Below are 19,555 nucleotides of genomic sequence, written 5' to 3' on the forward strand. Positions count from 1 at the left end.
GTACTGTGGAGACCTCACGCCCCACGTGTTGAGCAATTCGGCGGTACGTCCACCCGGCCTCCCGCATGCCCACTATACGCCCTCGCTCAAAGTCCGTCAACTGCACATACGGTTCACGTCCACGCTGTCGCGGCATGCTACCAGTGTTAAAGACTGCAATGGAGCTCCGTATGCCACGGCAAACTGGCTGACACTGACGGCGGCGGTGCACAAACGCTGCGCAGCTAGCACCATTCAACAGCCAACACCGCGGTTCCTGGTGTGTCCGCTATGCCGTGCGTGTGATCATTGCTTGTACAGCCCTCTCGCAGTGTCCGGAGCAAGTATGGTGGGTCTGACACACCGGTGTCAATGTGTTCTTTTTTCCATTTCCAGGAGTGTACATAACAGTCTTTTAATTGCACCTGTCTGCAACTCAGCATGTGATCTTTATGATGAGTAGCAATCTGCCCTTTTCATACCATGTTGAAATTCCAACCTGGACTTTCCATTGTTACATTTTAAAGGAAGTACAAAAATTATTTTATCCTGGCACCATCTTGTTCTGACAATTCCAGATACTTAAATTTAACAATTCTTTACAAAATCACTACACTAATCTGCAGTTCCTAATATCATTCAGTTGCAAAATAATATGTAATGCAAAAAATAAAAGCACAGAAGCTAGAAGCACCAGGTGTAAGAGTAATAGCAAACAAATGGTTCCAGTCTCATCCATCAGTCTTACATGTCTGCTGATTATAAATTTTTAGCAAAACAACTGTCAGACAAGAAAAATGCAAACACAAGTGTTCCTCTGGGTAGTATATTGGGTCCATTCTGTTCTGAAAATATATCAATGACTTTCCAAGATAATATAAAACAAGGAGAAAGCATTTTCCTTTCTGATGACATCAACATCATAGTTAATGATGGAACATTAGAACTCCTATTACGGAAAGCAAATGAAACTCTCAAGGACTGGGCAGAACATAATAAATTAACAGTGAACATCAAGAAAACAAACATTATGCTTTTCAGCATCAAGATGGAAAACAATTGTTGCACTAAGTACATGTGATAAGTCTATAGATTGTTTAAAAAACATGAAGTTTTTAGGAGTGAGTATTGTCAATTAACATGAAATGGACACACAAAACACAAGCAAAAAGAATGTAATTAGCATGTTATTCTCTTGGAAGCCTAATCAGTTCGTAACGGCCACTGTTTTGTGGTGATGTACTATTTCTACATACACTCAATTCTTAGCTAATGGATTCTTTTCTGGGGATTGAAGGCACAGAACTTGAACACACTTTTTAAACTGCAGAAAGACGCCATAAGAGTAATAACGAGAAGTACAGTTGGGTTCATTGCAAAGAACTATTTAAAAACTGGGTATCCTTGCTGCACCAAGTGATTATGTCAACCAATATGTAGAATATGTTGTACAAATCAGGGAAGCATTACTAAGTATTTCACTAACAGTTCTATACATAATCATGAAATAAAATCCAGTTTGGACATACATTTACCTATGAAAAACAAACAAAAACAACTCAAAACAGTATTTTGATTCAGGGAATAAAACTGAATAATAAACAGTTCAAGGAGATGAAAAATATTACTAAAATACATCTCTTTAAAAAGGGTGGTAAACCATTCTTCATAAGTAATGTGTACTACAAATTAAAGATTAATTTGAGGGCTCAGAGGACTGGTTAATAATGAAAGGAGATAACTACACCATGTCACATGGTAATGCTTTTAGAAGAAAATCAGTCACATGCCAGGTTCTACATTGCATGATAGTAATATTGTGTCATTCTGCACTCAATATCTCATTCATCATTGGGGGGGGGGGGGGGGGAGAGGCAGGTTCCCGCTCAGTTCTTCTCCCAGGCTCAGGGGAGGATATGAAGAAATGCATGGGGCATAGTTGCATGTTTATGGGTCTGGAGTCGTTTTCCAAACAGATTGGTGTTAGTGCAAGGGGTATACAAGCATGTTCATGGTCCAGAAGTCACCAGCCAGTGCCCTTAGTGTGTGAAGTGAGGAAGTGCAAAATTATGTTTTATATTATCAGTTACCAGCAGCATATTGTTGTAAATCACAGAATGTCATACAATAGAGACCAACCAAATAAGTCCGTGCATTGGTTAGGATTCTAACCTCATATTCAGAAAAATCTGAGACTGCCTTGTCTAGCAATCCTAATTTAGGTATTCTGTGGACTTCCTAACTCTTTTCAGGCCTATGCTGGACTAGTCCCTTCATCAAGATCACCACTGACCATTTTCCCTATGCTTCTTTTGAAAATCTAAAAGGTCTCCATAAACTCTCTGACTCCTCAACCTATAAGCTCCACCACAGTGATTCCATTCTAGGAGTTCAACATAATGTCCAATACCTATCGAAATCCATGGGCCCTTCCCATAACCTCTTCCCTGACTCCATCGCCCTCCTCATCCCACAACACTCTACGCTAACTCCTTCTACACACTCCCCAAAGTCTACAAACCAAACAATTGTAACTGGCTATTGTGCTCCCAGTGAAAGAATTTCTGCTTTTGTTGACCAAAACATAGCCTCCCACATCAAAGATACTAACCACATCCTTCACCAACTCTTCACCATCTCCACTTTCGATGCCACTTGCTCCAGCATCCATCATGCCAATGGCCTTCCACTATCAAACACTACCTCGTCCAATGTCCTTCAGATGCAAAACTCATTACCTCATTCCTTATACAAATTACCAGCTATTTCCTGACACACAACTAATTTTCCTTTGAAGGTAAGGTAGACAAACAAATCTGCAGCACAGCATAACATCGACTTCAGTTTACTTGGGGAATTTTAGGAAAATGTGGTTCATCTGTAAAGGAAGCCACATATAAGCCACTAGCAAAACCCATTGTTGAGTACTGTTTGAGGGTTTGGTATCTGCAGGTCAGAATAAAGGAAGGTATCAGAGCAGTTCAGAGGTGGGCTGCTAGATTTGTTGCCAGTAGGTTCAAAAAACATTCAAATATTAAGAAGATGCTTCAGAAACTCAAATGGGAATCACTGGGCAGAAGGCAACTTTCTTTTTGAGAAGCACTATTGAGAAAATTTAGAGAACCCAGCATTTGACGGTGACTGCAGATCGACTATACTGCTACCGACATACATTGTGCATAATGATCATGAAGATAAGATTAGAGAGACTAGGGCTCATATAGAGGATGTAGAGAGTCATTTTTCCCTTGTATTTTTGAGTCTAAATGGAAAGATCATGATTAGAAGTGGTAAAGGGTACCCTCCACCATGGAGCATATGATGGCTTGTGGAGTATCTATGTGGATGTAGATATAGATGTAGATAACAAGCATTGTCTTCCTTGCCAAGAAATCCTCAATTGAGCCACATATTTGGTGATGGTCCCTTAACCATACTATCCCATCCACAATTCACATTATTAACTGAAATAGTATACAAAATATATACCATTTAAAGTCCAAAGAAAAACTGCATTTAAAACTGTTGAGTTTCATTTGAAATAAATAAATAAAAATAAAGAAATGGGTGATGTGGCTTGTTTGCTATCATATTAAGATTCAGCACACTAAAAGCCACAAGAATAAGCACCATTTTCATTAAAAAAGCTTTTCCATCATTAACTTATTTTTAATCATTGAGCTATATAATCTGTGCCAATAGAACCAGTTAATAGAACCAATTTCAGTCAGAATACAGACACTCTTCAGGTACACAATGTTAAATTTCTCTCATTCATAGTTTTTCACCTTAATAAAAATTATTAACATATAACCTTGGTTTCTGACATTTGTGTGGTATTACAAGTGGCCAGATCACTGGCACATTAAAGGCCCGCCCAATCAGCATAAGCTGGACTAGGAGCTGAATAGCATCCATTTTTCATTTAACAGCTGTGCAGCCATATCCAAGAGGGAGGAAATATTCAACAGCAATACGAGCAATGCTAACCACATGTTATGCCTCAGCATCACGATCATTACCTTGCTGTGAGTGTCTGACTGTGTCCAACTGACACAGAAACTATCTGGCAAAGGCCTGGATCAGAACTCTCCTATCACATTGTGAGTTATCAACTATGAAAGTTTGCAGTGCACACTCAACAGCCTGCCATATAGATTTCTTTGGCAAAGAGACACCACTCGGCACACCAAATCTGGTGTCTCTCCCACCTCAAATAGATCCAGGAATAGCAGGGTGTGGTGCCATATTGTTCACAGCAGATATGTGCTGTAGCCTTGCAAGTGATTCTTCCATCATGTCGTGTATCCCTGGATCACCCTACATGCATGTAATATTTTATTTTTATTTATTTTGCAAATAATTCCTTCCCTGGAAGCACAAGAGGGCTTAAGGAGAGCCAAATGCTCTATTGTACCATAGCTTCCTTAAGCATTATGTCGTTAGGACTTTTTTTTATCATGGGTCAGAGGGGACAACTGAAATCCCAGCATTTGCCTTTTAGCCAACAAAAATCATCTGTGTGGAAATTGATCAATATGGTAATTTGAGTGTTTCCATCTGTGGAAACAAGACATTATTACAAGCATACATTTGTTTCCTTTGGGTACTTGTAATAGCTGCAGTTTGTATGAATGACACATCCTGCACTGATGTGCACCCCTTTTTCGTGGATCATACAGACCTGAGTTCCATCTGATGGAAATTACCTGATTCAACATCCCTCAACTGGTGGATAAGTGTCTACAAAATCACTTGTACATAGTAGCAGCTTGTGCACCACAATTAAATGCAGTCAAACAAGCACTGAAAACTTCAATTTTGTGGATTTTATTCACTCCCACTGTGGACCACTGTTGAGCTTCACAGGCCACTATTCAGATTGCAGGACATACGCAAGCTGCTTCCAGATGGCCTCATCCACAGCATGCTCAGAGGAGCAGCTACGCATCCAGTGTTACTGAGCAAGGGCAACACACTCTGTACTGATATTTTGTATGCTACCAGCAGACGGACACTACATATGGTGAGCAACATTATATACTGTACTAACATAGAACTGAAGCTAAAACTCAATACTCTTTATTAACTACAGGATTCAAATATTTTAATATCAATTTTCAGTGCAGTTCTTGGGGAACTGGAAGATGATAATAATGTGATGACATTCAACAGATACAGAAGTAATTTCGTCAAATTTTGTAAACTGATACTTAATGGCATTAATTACAAATTATTGTCAAGATTGTGATTTGTGTTAAAACTGAATCTATCACTGCAGGTGGCTAAATTATGTAGGTTGGAACTTCAATAGAGGCAACACTGCTGTGGAGACACTATGGAATGGAATCTAGTATTGTTGCTGATAGCACACGTTGTTGACATACTTACCTTACCTCCAAACAAATGGACTTGCCTGTCCCACATCACCGGCGTGCACAAAATTGAGGGAAACACAATCACTTGTGAGCGAGCAGTCTAACGTAATGGTGTCACTACATTTTTGAAACAGGAACAACAGAGTTGGATCAAGACTGAATGTGCCAGAGGTCGTACAGCACGACAGTGTCATCAAGGTCTTAAAGAGGCATGCGGGGAATCAAGAGAACAGTGGCACGCTGGGTAAAAACCTTCAATGAAGGTTGGCAAACTGTGGCAGACATGCATCGGGCATGTTGTCCTAGCGTTTCTGGAGAAGAAGGGCATGCTGTTGCCGTGTTAGTGGACAGTGATCGACGCTATATGATTCGTAAGCTCACCCACGAAACCAGATTAGTGCATACGACTGTGCTTCACATTCTAAAGGAATGCCTGGGCATGCGAAAAATTGCATCACAATGGATTCCACATGACTTGAGGGACATGCAGAAATGGATGCGTTATGACGCTGCTCAGACACACTTGGACTGCTATGAGTGCGAAGGAGAGGCTTTCTTACGCCATATCGTAACACTGGATGAGACATGTGCCACATCGTATGAGCCAAAACTGAAACGCCAATCCAACAAATGGTGTCATTATAGGTTGCCGCGAAAGTCGAAAGTGCATCAGAGCCCCAGTATGGTGAAAGTTATGGTCATTCTCGTGTACGACTGTGATGGTGTTAATGTAACACGTTACATTCCTCCACGAAAGACCGTCAATGGACAGTATTACTGTTCATTTCTGGAGCATCACCTGTGGCCTGCTTTGCAAAAGAAGCGGCAACACTTTCTGCGCAACCACTCATCATTTTGCATGACAATGCACGGGCGCATACAGTGCAAACTGTGGCTGCTCTGTTCGGTCGATGGGACTGGGAGGTACTATACCATCCACCATACTCCCTGGACTTAAGTTGGGGTTGGGTTGTTTGGGGAAGGAGACCAGACAGCGAGGTCATCGGTCTCATCGGATTAGGGAAGGACGGGGAAGGAAGTTGGCCGTGCCTTTTGAAAGGAACCATCCTGGCATTTGCCTGGAGGGATTTAGGGAAATCATGGAAAACCTAAATTAGGATGGCCAGACGCGGGATTGAACCGTCGTCCTCCCGAATGCGAGTCCAGTGTCTAACCACTGCGCCACCTCGCTCGGTGGACTTAAGTGCTTGTGACTTTGATTTGATTCTGAAGATGAAGGAACCATTTCATGGCATTTACTTCAGAACTATTCCAGAAATTCTACAGGCAGTGGACTGCTCCATTTGCACCATCAACAGAACAGGCTGTGCTAACGGTATACTAAGCCTTCCACATTGCTGGCAACGGGTTTTACACAAAGTTGGTGACTACTTTGAAGGACAGTAACAGATGCAAACATGTAACTCTTTTGTATTGGTTGTGAATAAATAGTTGCCACTATTTAAGTTCCAACCCTTGTATAAAAGCCTGTCTTCATGTGCCAGGTTGTTGGTAAAAAGTCACCAGAATATGGCAACTGAACATCCCAGAGGAAAGCTTTCAGAACTTGCTACAAAGAGCTCTGAATATGAAACTATTTTGTTGACTCCCTCCAACAAAGGGAGAAATGACCATCATAATAAAAGAAGAAAAATCAGAGCTTACACAGAAAGATTTGTTCATTTTTCCCATGTGTTTTTCAAGAGTGGTCGAGAAATAGTCTGAAAGTGGTTTCCTGACTGTTCCGTCATGCGCTTTAGTATGACTCGCAGAGCTGCCATGTAGATGTAGTCATAAAAAGTGAGGCCCCACTGGTCAGTCGAACATTTTCCTCAGGCCCAGAGGTTTGAAGTAAGGCTCGAGAAGAGCAGTTGCCTGGCATTTTTTTAGTTGGTCTTCAGGAGAATAACACTCTTTCTTCAACTGCTATAGTCAGCCTCCAGACCAAGTGAACCTACACTTTAGGCACCAGGTCTGTAGAAGTTTATCTGTGTACTGAAACCTCAAAAGTTTATAAAAGCCTACTTGTTTTCTATGAGCAATCATTTTGATCATATTATTTCTTGCTACTGACATTAACTGACTTAGCTACATTAACCTGTTATACAATAACCAATGAGGCAAGGGATTATTTGCTCAGCCAGTCAACTAGTGCCATATGTCCTACTGCTGTTGTATCATTATTTGATGACATCTCTTTGGCTCTCATCATTATCTACTGCATTTCTTTATTGCTCGTGATATGTAATCTGTTAGTAACTGCGTAATGATTCCCAGATACATTCTGTGTTCTTGTGGACAACTAAACATCATTTGCAACCTATTTCAGTGTGGTTACACCTATCAAATAGGGAGCTTCTTTGTACATGTAATTGAAAATTTCAGTGTATATGTTTATTTGAGTCTGAATATGTTCCTTATTTGAGTAGTGTTGTAAGCTCTCCACCTATCCTTCATTTCCACTGGTAACTTTAACCATGTTGTTTGTGATTAATCAAGTCTGGAGTTAATTGCACATGTCGGTAGGAAATGGAGACACTTGCTAAGATCACACTCAGGACAGGAACTATCAGGTCAACAGGTTCCCTTTCTAACAGAAACAGTATGTTTACAAATGACATCACACACTATATATCTTCCATATCATCTCTATTCGAGCACAAGTTTATCTCTCATGGCAATTTTTCAATCTGGTGCAATAACTTATATAATTTTCACTTGTAAAATGTTTTCTGATAAATTGCTTTGTTTATGAAACGTATGATCATTTTGTCTGCACAACATATTACGAAGAAAAAAAAAAAATCACAATTCTGCAACAATACATAAGCTGTGCAAAGGTCAATGCACATTTGAGTGTCCTTGAATTATTATTACAGCAACAAAGTTTTTATTCCATGCATTTAAGGAGATTCTAGGCACATTTCTAGATTATACTAACCATGTGAAGAATCAACTGTATGGATGGCTCGGATGAGCAGTAGGCAATTTGTTTCCACATACTCCACAAATACAAGCAGAAGTTTCAGTGCAGTCTTCACGACCAGACGGAACTTGCTGGCAATCAGTGTGTACAGCCACTGAACTGTCTGATTGTGTTCCATTACACCGTTCATTCCATCCACATACAGCATAACCTGGCCCAAAGCTGGAAATAAAATAATAGCTTCAGTTAACATGTAAATAAACTTTATTAAGTACACAACAATCACTGCAACTTACTGATAACTTATTCCTTGTCTCTCAAACTTATCAGTGCCACCTATTTGTGCAAATTATTGTAAATTTACCATCTTTGCTGATGACACTATGATGTTTACTGATAATTCATCTGTGCAAAAGACTGTGTTCTACAATTTACGCTTTACACATTACTTGATCTTGAAGAAACATGGAAAATATTAAATCAGCTTACTATGGTTATTTTCATGCCATTATGGCATATCAAATCATCTTTTAGGGAAATCAGCCACTGGCTAGAAAAGTACCATGTGCACAGAATTTAGTCATAAGAATCATGAGTGGATTCCATCCTAGAACCCCAAGCAAAAATCTTTCTATGGAACCTGAAATCCTCACATCTACAGTGCAATACATATCCTCCCGGAATGTTTAATAAAGAAAAAATACCCCTTTTTAGATCCAATAGTATGTATCGGTGTCACGATATTACAAGAAAAGATGACATCTGCAATGAGCATACATACCTCCATTTGGTACAGAAGGGAATCCATTTTACTGACTGTAAGATATTTAATGACCTCCCTTCACACATTAATGTCTAGTGCATGATGCGCCCCCCCCCCCCCCAAATTCCATCACAAGGGTTATTCTACACTACAGAAGAGTATCTGGACCATGATGTATAAAATCCATATACATGTAACACCCAGAAACATTCTCAGATCCTTATTTGTGCGCATGTCTATTTATTAATGTAGGCATATTTAAATACCTTATTTTTCTGTAGTAAATCGAAGTGTAATATGAAACTGATTAGCACTTTTTATGTAATACCACAGAATGTATTATAATAGCCACAAAAAACTTGTAACAATAACTCATTTCATATCCTATTCACAACGTGGATCACTGGAGCACAGAGCTCTGGAAAATGGACTAAAATGAATAACATTTTCCTTTACAGCAGAAGATGTAATAAAGAAAAGCAAGAACATTGTTTCATTAAACAGAAATTGCATATAAATCACAAACATTTAAAAATTTCGTGACATTCAACAAACCTTGGCAAGCACACATTATTCAGAAAAAATCTGTCAGCTACTAGGGCCTTGTTGTTACAAGTACTGAATTGGCCATTATAGATCCAGTAAGTGATATTCATATAAGTGAAATAATGCTGAACTGGAGAAAGGAACCACAACAGTAATAACTTAAAACAGTAAGCAGACACACTGAGTAGAATAGACTAAAAAATCGGGAAAGTTTACCTACATCATATGCAACAATAAAAATTTTTGTCTCTGTTCCAGAAACAGTTCAATTCGTAATTACAAAATGATAGACAGTAAGAATTTAAACATGGGGATAAAAAATCTCTAAATATGTGTTCTGTCAAGGGCTAAAATTACACGTTACACTCCAAAATAGATTAAAGGCACTCTACAAGAGTAAATAAAACTAACTGAAGGTATATAGTAAAATGCATGTTACACTTTAGAATACATTAATACAGGGTTTTTTACCATTTTTTATTATCTGTAATCCTACAAGATTATTTGGGCCAAACATACAAAGGTCATTGAATAAGTTACTACAAACATAGAAAAATGTGTGTGTGTGATATTTAGTGTGAACAATATTAATTTCTTCTCATATTTTAGATTATTATCATATTTCTTGTGAAAGTACAAACACTGTTTTTACTTCCTATGCTACTTGGATCTTCTCATAAACATCAGCTGTGAGGAACCCTTAAGTAGAATTTATTCCCCCCAAGATGGCATACAAACCTGTAAGTGAAGTAGCACAATCCATTAAAAACTGGTTGTCGCTTTCCCAGTTTCTAGCTTTTCCCTGTACTCTCTCCTGGTGCAGCTTTGAATGTTCCCTCTGTTCTGGATGTGGATGTCATCTACACTTCTGCTTTCCTCACTGAGATTTTCGTCTGTACCTCACCTCTTTGATGACCTCCTTACCCCAGAAAATGAATTTTACTGTTGGATAACAACATAATTGTGGTTCACTCATTAAGGTGTATCTCCCATGACATTAGTCTTATAAATGAGATCCAAGCATTGTATTCAAGGGTGCAGAATGATGTGCTGTTTAATAGCTCAAAAACTTCAGTTTAGAGACATTTTAGACTAAATTTACATTGTTCAGTGTCCCAGGAGTGTGGAAAAGGCAGTGCTATATAAGACCAAGTTGATGGATACCAGTTCAGATGTTCTGCAGCACAGAACATGTGACTGTCCATTATGTGTGTCTGTGCAATCATTTCTAGGTGGCATCAAGGCCAATTTTCGAAAGGCTATCGTTTACAGGGTAGTGGGGACTTCAAAGTAGTCAGTATTTGATTTAAATGAATAGTAACTTATTTATCTTGGTTCTTCTGCACTTAATAATGTGACCTCTCATTCACACAGTCAACAGCTAGGACAAATGATACCAGAGCTTTGATTTCAAGCTAATAAGGATTCTATTACTCAGGTTGCTAATATGAAAAGGTTTCTGATGTGATCATGGCCACATGACAGGAATTAACAGACTCTGAATGCATGGGTCATTCCATTTTAGAAATTGCTAAGGAATTCGATACTCTTGAGATCGAAAGCATCAAGAATGTGCCGAGAATACCAACTTTTAGGCATTACCTCTCACCGCGGGCAACACTGTGGCTGAAAGCCTTTATTTAACAACCAAGAGCAGTGGCATTTGTGTACAGTTGTCAGTACTAACAAGCAACACTGTATGAAATAACCACGGAAATCAACATGGGACATATGATGAATATATCCCTTAGGACAGTGTGCCAAAATTTTGCATTAGTTTACTGTGGGTGGAGTAGACTGATGGAGTGCCTTTCGTACAGCACATCGCCTGCAGCACCCCTCCTAGTCTCATGAGCCTTGAAACTGGATTATATGCATTTACATGTTGCAAATTCATTTGCATATTTGGCTCCTATTCACCGGTTGTTGCATATTGTATCTAAATACTAGTGTCAATGCCGTATTTTCATTCTACGAGGTGCATTCAAGTTCTAAGGCCTCCGATTTTTTTTCTAATTAACTACTCAACCGAAATCGATGAAACTGGCGTTACTTCTCGACGTAATCGCCCTGCAGACATACACATTTTTCACAACGCTGACGCCATGATTCCATGGCAGCGGAGAAGGCTTCTTTAGGAGTCTGTTTTGACCACTGGAAAATCGCTGAGGCAATAGCAGCACGGCTGGTGAATGTGTGGCCACGGAGAGTGTCTTTCATTGTTGGAAAAAGCCAAAAGTCACTAGGAGCCAGGTCAGGTGAGTAGGGAGCATGAGGAATCACTTCAAAGTTGTTATCACGAAGAAACTGTTGCGTAACGTTAGCTCGATGTGCGGGTGCGTTGTCTTGGTGAAACAGCACACGCGCAGCCCTTCCCAGACGTTTTTGTTGCAGTGCAGGAAGGAATTTGTTCTTCAAAACATTTTCGTAGGATGCACCTGTTACCGTAGTGCCCTTTGGAACGCAATGGGTAAGGATTAAGCCCTCGCTGTCCCAGAACATGGACACCATCTTTTTTTCAGCACTGGCGGTTACCCGAAATTTTTTTGTGGCGGTGAATCTGTGTGCTTCCATTGAGCTGACTGGCGCTTTGTTTCTGGATTGAAAAATGGCATCCACGTCTCATCCATTGTCACAACCGACAAAAAGAAAGTCCCATTCATACTGTCATTGCGCGTCAACATTGCTTGGCAACATGCCACACGGGCAGCCATGTGGTCGTCCGTCAGCATTCGTGGCACCCATCTGGATGACACTTTTTGCATTTTCAGGTCGTCATGCAGGATTGTGTGGACAGAACCCACAGAAATGCCAACTCTGGAGGCGATCTGTTCAACAGTCATTCGGCGATCCCCCAAAACAATTCTCTACAGTTTCTCGATCATGTCGTCAGACCGGCTTGTGCGAGCCCGAGGTTGTTTTGGTTTGTTGTCACACGATGTTCTGCCTTCATTAAACTGTCGCACCCACGAACGCACTTTCGACACATCCATAACTCCGTCACCACATGTCTCCTTCAACTGTTGATGAATTTCAATTGGTTTCACACCACGCAAATTCAGAAAACGAATGATTGCATGCTGTTCAAGTAAGGAAAACGTCGCCATTTTAAGTATTTAAAACAGTTCTCATTCTCGGCGCTGGCGGTAAAATTCCGTCTGCCGTACGGTGCTGCCATCTCTGGGATGTATTGACAATGAACGCGGCCTCATTTTAAAACAATGCGCACGTTTCTATCTCTTTCCAGTCTGGAGAAAAAAAAAAATTCGGAGGCCTTAGAACTTGAATGCACCTCGTATGTTTCCAATATTTTAAAAATTTGGATGGGCGGTCTCTAGCTCGATCTAGTTTTGAGGTCTCACAGATTGACCGCGACCTAAAACTGCGTGCAATCGCTAACCAAGAGGCCACTGCCTAGCGAAATCATTACAGAGGAGGAACAGGAAGATGCAGACAAGAGTCAGTGCCCCTGCGCCCACGACCCCTGTTAATACCCACCGCTGTCATGCCGTGCGCGTCGGCAACAATTAAAATACACAAGTTTTTAGTCGCACGTCCATTGCTTCAGTTTAGCTTTCTATTTACTTGTACAAAGGTAAACGTGTTTACGACGTGTAGTGTGTAACGCGTTGTACGCCATGCCACCTGAAAAAGGAAACGTCATTTCGTGGATAGCTGACCATCCTGGAACATTTACATATAACGGAATTGTTTTATATTGTCGAGTTTTCGAGAAAATGTTTTGTGCAAAAAAAATTTCAAATAGACCAGATGTCAAGATAAGTCTTCATATCGCAGGAATGCATAAGAAAGGACCACGACACAACTTTTGATAATAGCAAGTTGAAGTAGCAGAAATTTGTCTGAAGATAACGAAAAAAGTCGGTTAACAAGGATCTGTGTGAAGCTTCATCGCAAGCAATATTCCTCTTCACAAACTTACAAACCCTATCCTCAAAGGCTTTGTGCGCAAATATTGCTTAAATCAAAATACACCAAATGAATCAATATCGCGTAAAAATTACATACCGACAATCGAAGTAAATATTCTGGAAGAAATACGCAATGAATTCAAGGACAGCATTATCGGGATTTCAGTTGACGAAACTACAGACACTTATGGCCGTTACATAGCAAATTTAATTGTTGGTGCTTTAAAAGAAGAGCCTTCTTCCTATTTTACGGCCTACAAAGAACTTGGAAAAGTAAATCATTCTACAATTGCCAGATTTGTGAATGAGGGTATGAGAAAAATATTTCCAGAATCTTATTTCAGATGCTGCTCCCTATATAATCAAAGCAGGAAATGACCTCCTTGTATTTTATCCCAATCTGATTCATGTGACGTGCTTTGCTTATGGAGAACATCGCCTTGCTGAAGAAGTACGTTCCACGTTTGTGAATGTAAATATTAATAAACTGATTTCATCAAGGAAGCTTTCAATCACTTCGGTATTAAAAAAAAGACATAGCTGTGATTAGAAATATTTTTTCCCATTTATCTGCAAGTATCATAAAGCTTGAAATTCAAGGTTTGTCGTTGAATGAATCTATTCAGTTAATGAACAAAATTATTCTTGTGAGCTCCTCATTGCCAGAGGTATTCCCAAGAAAACTTAAAGAAAAGTTTGAAAACATTTAAACAATAACTCAGGCTTTGAACCCTTGTGCCAAATTGACAGTTTTATTAATAGGACGGATGAACTTTTACCAGAAACAGTAAGTACCAACGTAGAACCCAAATTCAAATACTGCCCAGTTACCTCAGTTCATGTACAACGGTCCTGTTCTACTTATAAAAATGTTTTGAGTAATCGAAGTCACAATCTTACTATTGAACGTTTGGAACAGTACTTGGTAGTTTATGTTTACAATAGTAGAAAAATGTAAAATTAATTGTAAATGATGCTTTGGTCCAATAGTATTAATTAAAAGTCAATTTTGTACAAAAAAATTCATGATTGTATGTTGGCTTTTTAGAAAAAGTGTTATGGAGTTTTTGAGCGTGCCCCTCTGCGTGCGCTATATCTCGAAGTTGGTCCTGTACATATCGATTGTTTCGCTGCGATTCACTCACATCCGCTCGTTACCGACAATAGCGAAGAAGGAACAATTCTTGAAATACGGTATACGTCCCCATTTTGCAAATTTTTAGAAAATAATCCCAGAAAGGCCCCCTTTCCTAGCCTCTACCAGCAAGTATTCAGAAAATGAGATCAGCGATCTAAATACGCCGATTTTTCGCGTGGTCGGCACTCTTCCTCGTAATTGATATGCACAGGTTCTACTTTTGAGATCTAATGCACGCAATAACTATCATGTTTTTCTACTATTTGATCTTGAATATTTCGACACTTTTAATGCATTTTAAGCGTTTTTCTTGCACATTTGCATGTACATTCTAAGGTTTTTATGATGCGTATAATCCGGTCTCTGCTCTTTACTATTTGTGGCCTCGTCAGACGAGTCGGTAGGGGTCGATTTTGGCACAGACCCCACAAAGCCAAGACCCAAGTTGTCAACAAGGCAATGTACAATCTGGTGGTGGCTCCATAAAAGTGTGGGCTGGGTTTACATGGAATGGAGGGGGTCCTCTGGGACAACTGGAACAATCAATAAATAGAAATGTTTATGTTCCGCTACTTGGAGACCATTCAGCACTGGTCTTTCTATGGATGACAATGCGCCATGTCATTGTGCCACAAATGTTCATGATTGGATCGAAGAATATCCTGGGCAATTCGAGTGACTGATTTGGCCACCCAAATCGCCTAACATGAATCTCACTAACATTTATGGAATATTATTGAGAGGTCAGTTCATGCACAAAATCCTGAACCGGCAGCATTTTCGCAATTATAGGCAGCTACAGACGCAGCATGGCTGAATATTTCTTCAGGGGGCTTTCAATGACTTGTTGAGTCCATGCCATGTTGAGTTGCTGCAATAGTCCGGGCAAAAGGAGGTCCAGTATGATATTAGGAGGCATCCCATGACTTTTCGTCGCCTCATTGCATTTGTTTCTGTTTTATTGGAAATATTCTGCCTTCCTTTACTGTTATTTCTTCAAGATTACTGTTGATATATACAATATAACCAATAGTAATATAATGAATGCCAATATGGGATTGACTCACCTCTTAGGATGTAGTTTTGGTAATTCTGGTCCGCTTCAGAGCCAACTTTGATGAGGCATGCTAGGCCATCATTCTGAACAAATTCATGGACTAGGTCTTTGTCTTCCTAAACAAGAAATACACAGCATTTTATTATCAGAGAAATTTACAAAATATTTCCTGAAAAATCATATGTACATTAACAGGTTTCTCATTCACCAAAAAGACAACAATGTGCCAACTTTAGATGATGTAATAACACTCAGTGATGTGTGTTATTACAAACGGTAATAATGTGTTCTACCATCGCTTCTTGATGCAACAATTTTGCATGAAAAGCTGTTTGTATTTCATAAATGTTGACTGTGACCTATGTTAGTGTTACTATCAGGGTATCACAAGTTTTAATCAAACATACACTTCCATATACCTACAAAATCGTGTCAAATCCATATACATTGCACTGTAACCTGGAAAGAGCACTCCTTAATTTGCCATAATAAAATATAAAGTATGTACAAAAAATACCAAAAGTGATTTTTTAACCTAGTGGTACAACACAAAAACAGTCACCCACTGATATTTAGTGCTTTAATAAATATTCCCCTACTAGAACCAGTTATATGAAGTACATAACAGAATTCAACAAATTACCTATTTTACAATTTGAGTAACCTCCGTTCTTTTACTGGTGTGAGCATTAATGAAGTAATTCTTCAAGAAGGGTTCAGTATTACCAACACTGCTCATCTCTATTTCCTTTTTTCATTCTTTGTAGCTGGTAATTTTAATAGGTTAGCTTTGCTGTACTTGCAGTGCCATAATCACAAAGTTTGATCTCTTGTCATAGCAGTTTACCCATAGTCTTAAATTAGTCTGTCATAGCTTAGATTTTTACTTTACCTGTTTTATTGTATAATTCTACTCAGTGAGAGATATCCAGGGATTTTGTTCATTCTATGTGAAGCAAGAATTACACAGAAAGTCCAGAAACAGGTCAAGCTAAGGTGGCAACCATTGACAGGTGGCAATGGTTGACGTGGGTGAATTATTGCCTTGGGTCACAAAGATATTGGGGCACCAGAAACCTTGCCATTTCTGCATTTCATACACATATGGCCTGGTCGGTTTGTCCCTGCATGAGGGTGAATAGCACAGAGTGGAGGGTTTGCGAACCTCTGGATGGAAAAAAAATGTGGGTACTACTTACACAGCAATTCTCTTACACCTCAGAAGCAAATACAAGTACTGCAGAAAGGGGATCTGAGCCAGCTTAACTGTCTGTTTATCCTGTGGATGGTCTTTCTACGAAGCCCAGAAAAACCCACAAGTGAGCAGGTCAGTCATTGCGACCTCAAATGTTAGACAGCTAATGGTGACTCTTAGGAAAATAGCTGACACAATGAAAAGGGAGGCCAGTTTGCTCTCTGTATATTTTCTGAATGAAGTCTGAGATGTTGAAGAGACTCTGTCAGTAGGAGTTAAATGCATCGAGCGCAGCCTACTACAAATCGTAAATAAGTTGGCACAAATTTTACCTACCACCCAGGCTTAAAATCTGCCTTTAGATGGCCAGCTAAACTGTGGAAAACTGCTCTTACACACGCGAGGGAGATGACCCTCCTGCCACTCCGAGCCTCCCTACTGGCTCTATTACTTCGTGCTCCTGCGTACACCACACACAGCGATGACTTTCCCGCCATTCCAGGTCTTTCTGTTGGCCTTCGTTCTTTCGTTCTTCTGCACGCATTACATCCGACGACTTTGCAGTCTGGAGAGAAGGACGTCACTGTGGCATGGGTAGGAGCACATAAGAAAGGGTTTGCTAGTTACTGGGAGCTCCAATGTTAGGCGTGTTATGATGCCTCTTAGGATGATAGCGTTCAGGGCTGGAAACAAAGCCAATATGCAATTCATATGTTTGCTGGAGCATACAGTGTGCAGCCATCTGGAAGCTGCGGCCCAAATTGGCACCAACGACGCCTGTGTCATGGGTTCTGAGGCCATCTTCAGTTCTTACGAGTGGCTGGTGAAGGTGGTGAAGACAGGTCGCCTAGCACAAAAGGTGCAAGAAGAGCTCACAATCCACAGCATCTTTCTCAGAGGTGACTGGGGTCCTCTCGTTTGGAACCGAGTGGACGGTCTCCACCAAAGGTTTCATCGTCTCTGTGACAGTCTTAGCAGCATATTCCTGGGCCTGCGTTATTGGGTGGGGATTTGTAGGACTCCCCTTCATAGGGGTGCGCTATACAAAGGAAGCAGCTACTCCAGTAGCAGAGTACTTATGGAGTGCACTTGGTGGTTTTTAAGGCTAGGCAATAATTTGAGGTACTCTCATCAACACTCGCCTGTCGGTACACATATAGGGAAATCAGACCGCATTCAGAGTAAGGACAGTTTACTGCAAAAATTTTATCAGTAAATCGTCAAAGTATTCATAACAAACTTCCCGAATTTACTGCACTCCAGGCAAGTTCTCAACCTCAAGTTATTTTTGGGTCTGAGAGCTGGCTAAAACCTGAAGTAAAAAGCTCACAGATATTTAGCGAGTCTTGGAATGTTTATTGGAAACACAGATTAGATGCCGGCTGGAGTGGCCGAGCGGTTCTAGGCGCTACAATCTGGAACCACGCGACTGTTACGGTCGCAGGTTCAAATCCTGCCTCGGGCATAGATGTGTGTGATGTCCTTAGGTTAGTTAGGTTTAAGTAGTTCTAAGTTCTAGGGGACTGATGACCTTAGCAGTTAAGTCCCATAGTGCTCAGAGACATTTGAACCATTTTTGAACAGATTATATGCCGTAGGAGGGGGAGTGTTCATTGCATTCTACAAAAATATTGTCTCTACTGAGGTTGAAATTGAGTGTGATACTGAAGTCACCTGGACGTGCGTAACATGTCTAGGTGAAACCAAGTTAACTATATATTTTTACCACCCACCCGACTCAACTGTGGCAGTTCTAGAGTCACTCAAAGAAAGTCTATGGTCTGTTGTGCATAAAAATCCAGATCATGCAATACTAATTGATGGTGACTTTAACCTACCGAGTACAGACTGGGTCGTGTATGAATTCATTGCAGGGGGTACAGGCAGAAAGTTTGTGAAGTACTTTTCAATACGTTTCCCGGAACCTGTCTTGAATATCTAGTTCGGCAACCAACACTCAATGGAAGTATCTTGGAGTTTGTAACTACAAACAGGCCGGACCTTGTGGAAGGCATCAGTATACAGACGAGGTTGAGTGATGATGGTGTCATCATAGCGATTATGGTTACAGAAGTTAATAAACCGGTCAGGAGGGATAGAAGAGTGTTTCTGCTAGAAAAATCAGATAAGCAGTCGTTAGTATCTCACTTAAACAATGAATTGCAATCATTTAGTTGCAGAATGATGGCCATAGAGGTATTATGGGCAAAGTTTAAACAGATTGTAAATCGTGCTCTGGACAAGTATGGGCCTAGTAAATGGATCAAGGATGGAAAAGACCCACCGTGGTTGAATAATGAAATTCGGAAAACGCTGAGGAAGCAAAATGAAATTCGGAAAACGCTGAGGAAGCAAAGGCTGTTGCACTCTCGGTTCAAAAGAGAATGCGCGAATGACGACAGGCAAAGACTAGTAGAAAATCGTGTCCCTGCGAAAAGTTCTACGCGTGAAGCATACAACAGCGACCACCGTCAAACCTTCGCTAAAGATGTGGCAGAGACCCCGAAAAAAATCTGGTCCTATGCAAAATCACTAAGCGGGTCTAAGGCTTCCATTCAGTCACTCATCGAGCAGTCTGGTTTGGCAGTAGAAGACAGAAAACGGAAGGGCGATGTTTTAGATCCCACATTTAAGAAATCGT

General features: G+C 40.2%; 1 protein-coding gene across 7 annotated transcripts in view; it reads right to left on the reverse strand.

Moving 5' to 3' along the window:
• The window catches only part of LOC126259290 (FH1/FH2 domain-containing protein 3), a 690,456-nt gene that overhangs the window by 152,266 nt on the left and 518,635 nt on the right, over window positions 1–19,555 (reverse strand). For all 7 annotated transcript variants that reach the window (XR_007546495.1, XM_049955939.1, XM_049955941.1 and 4 more), the window contains 2 exons: window positions 15,730–15,835; window positions 8,299–8,505 (listed from right to left, as the gene is read on the reverse strand). Coding sequence is in view for 6 of the 7 variants with exons in the window: in XM_049955939.1 (XP_049811896.1) it covers window positions 8,299–8,505; window positions 15,730–15,835 (313 nt within the window). In the remaining variant the exon portion in view is untranslated. The remainder of the gene's footprint in view (window positions 1–8,298; window positions 8,506–15,729; window positions 15,836–19,555) is intronic.

The sequence above is a fragment of the Schistocerca nitens genome, chromosome 5 (genome assembly GCF_023898315.1).
Source record: "Schistocerca nitens isolate TAMUIC-IGC-003100 chromosome 5, iqSchNite1.1, whole genome shotgun sequence".
In the NCBI taxonomy this organism is placed as follows: domain Eukaryota; kingdom Metazoa; phylum Arthropoda; class Insecta; order Orthoptera; family Acrididae; genus Schistocerca; species Schistocerca nitens.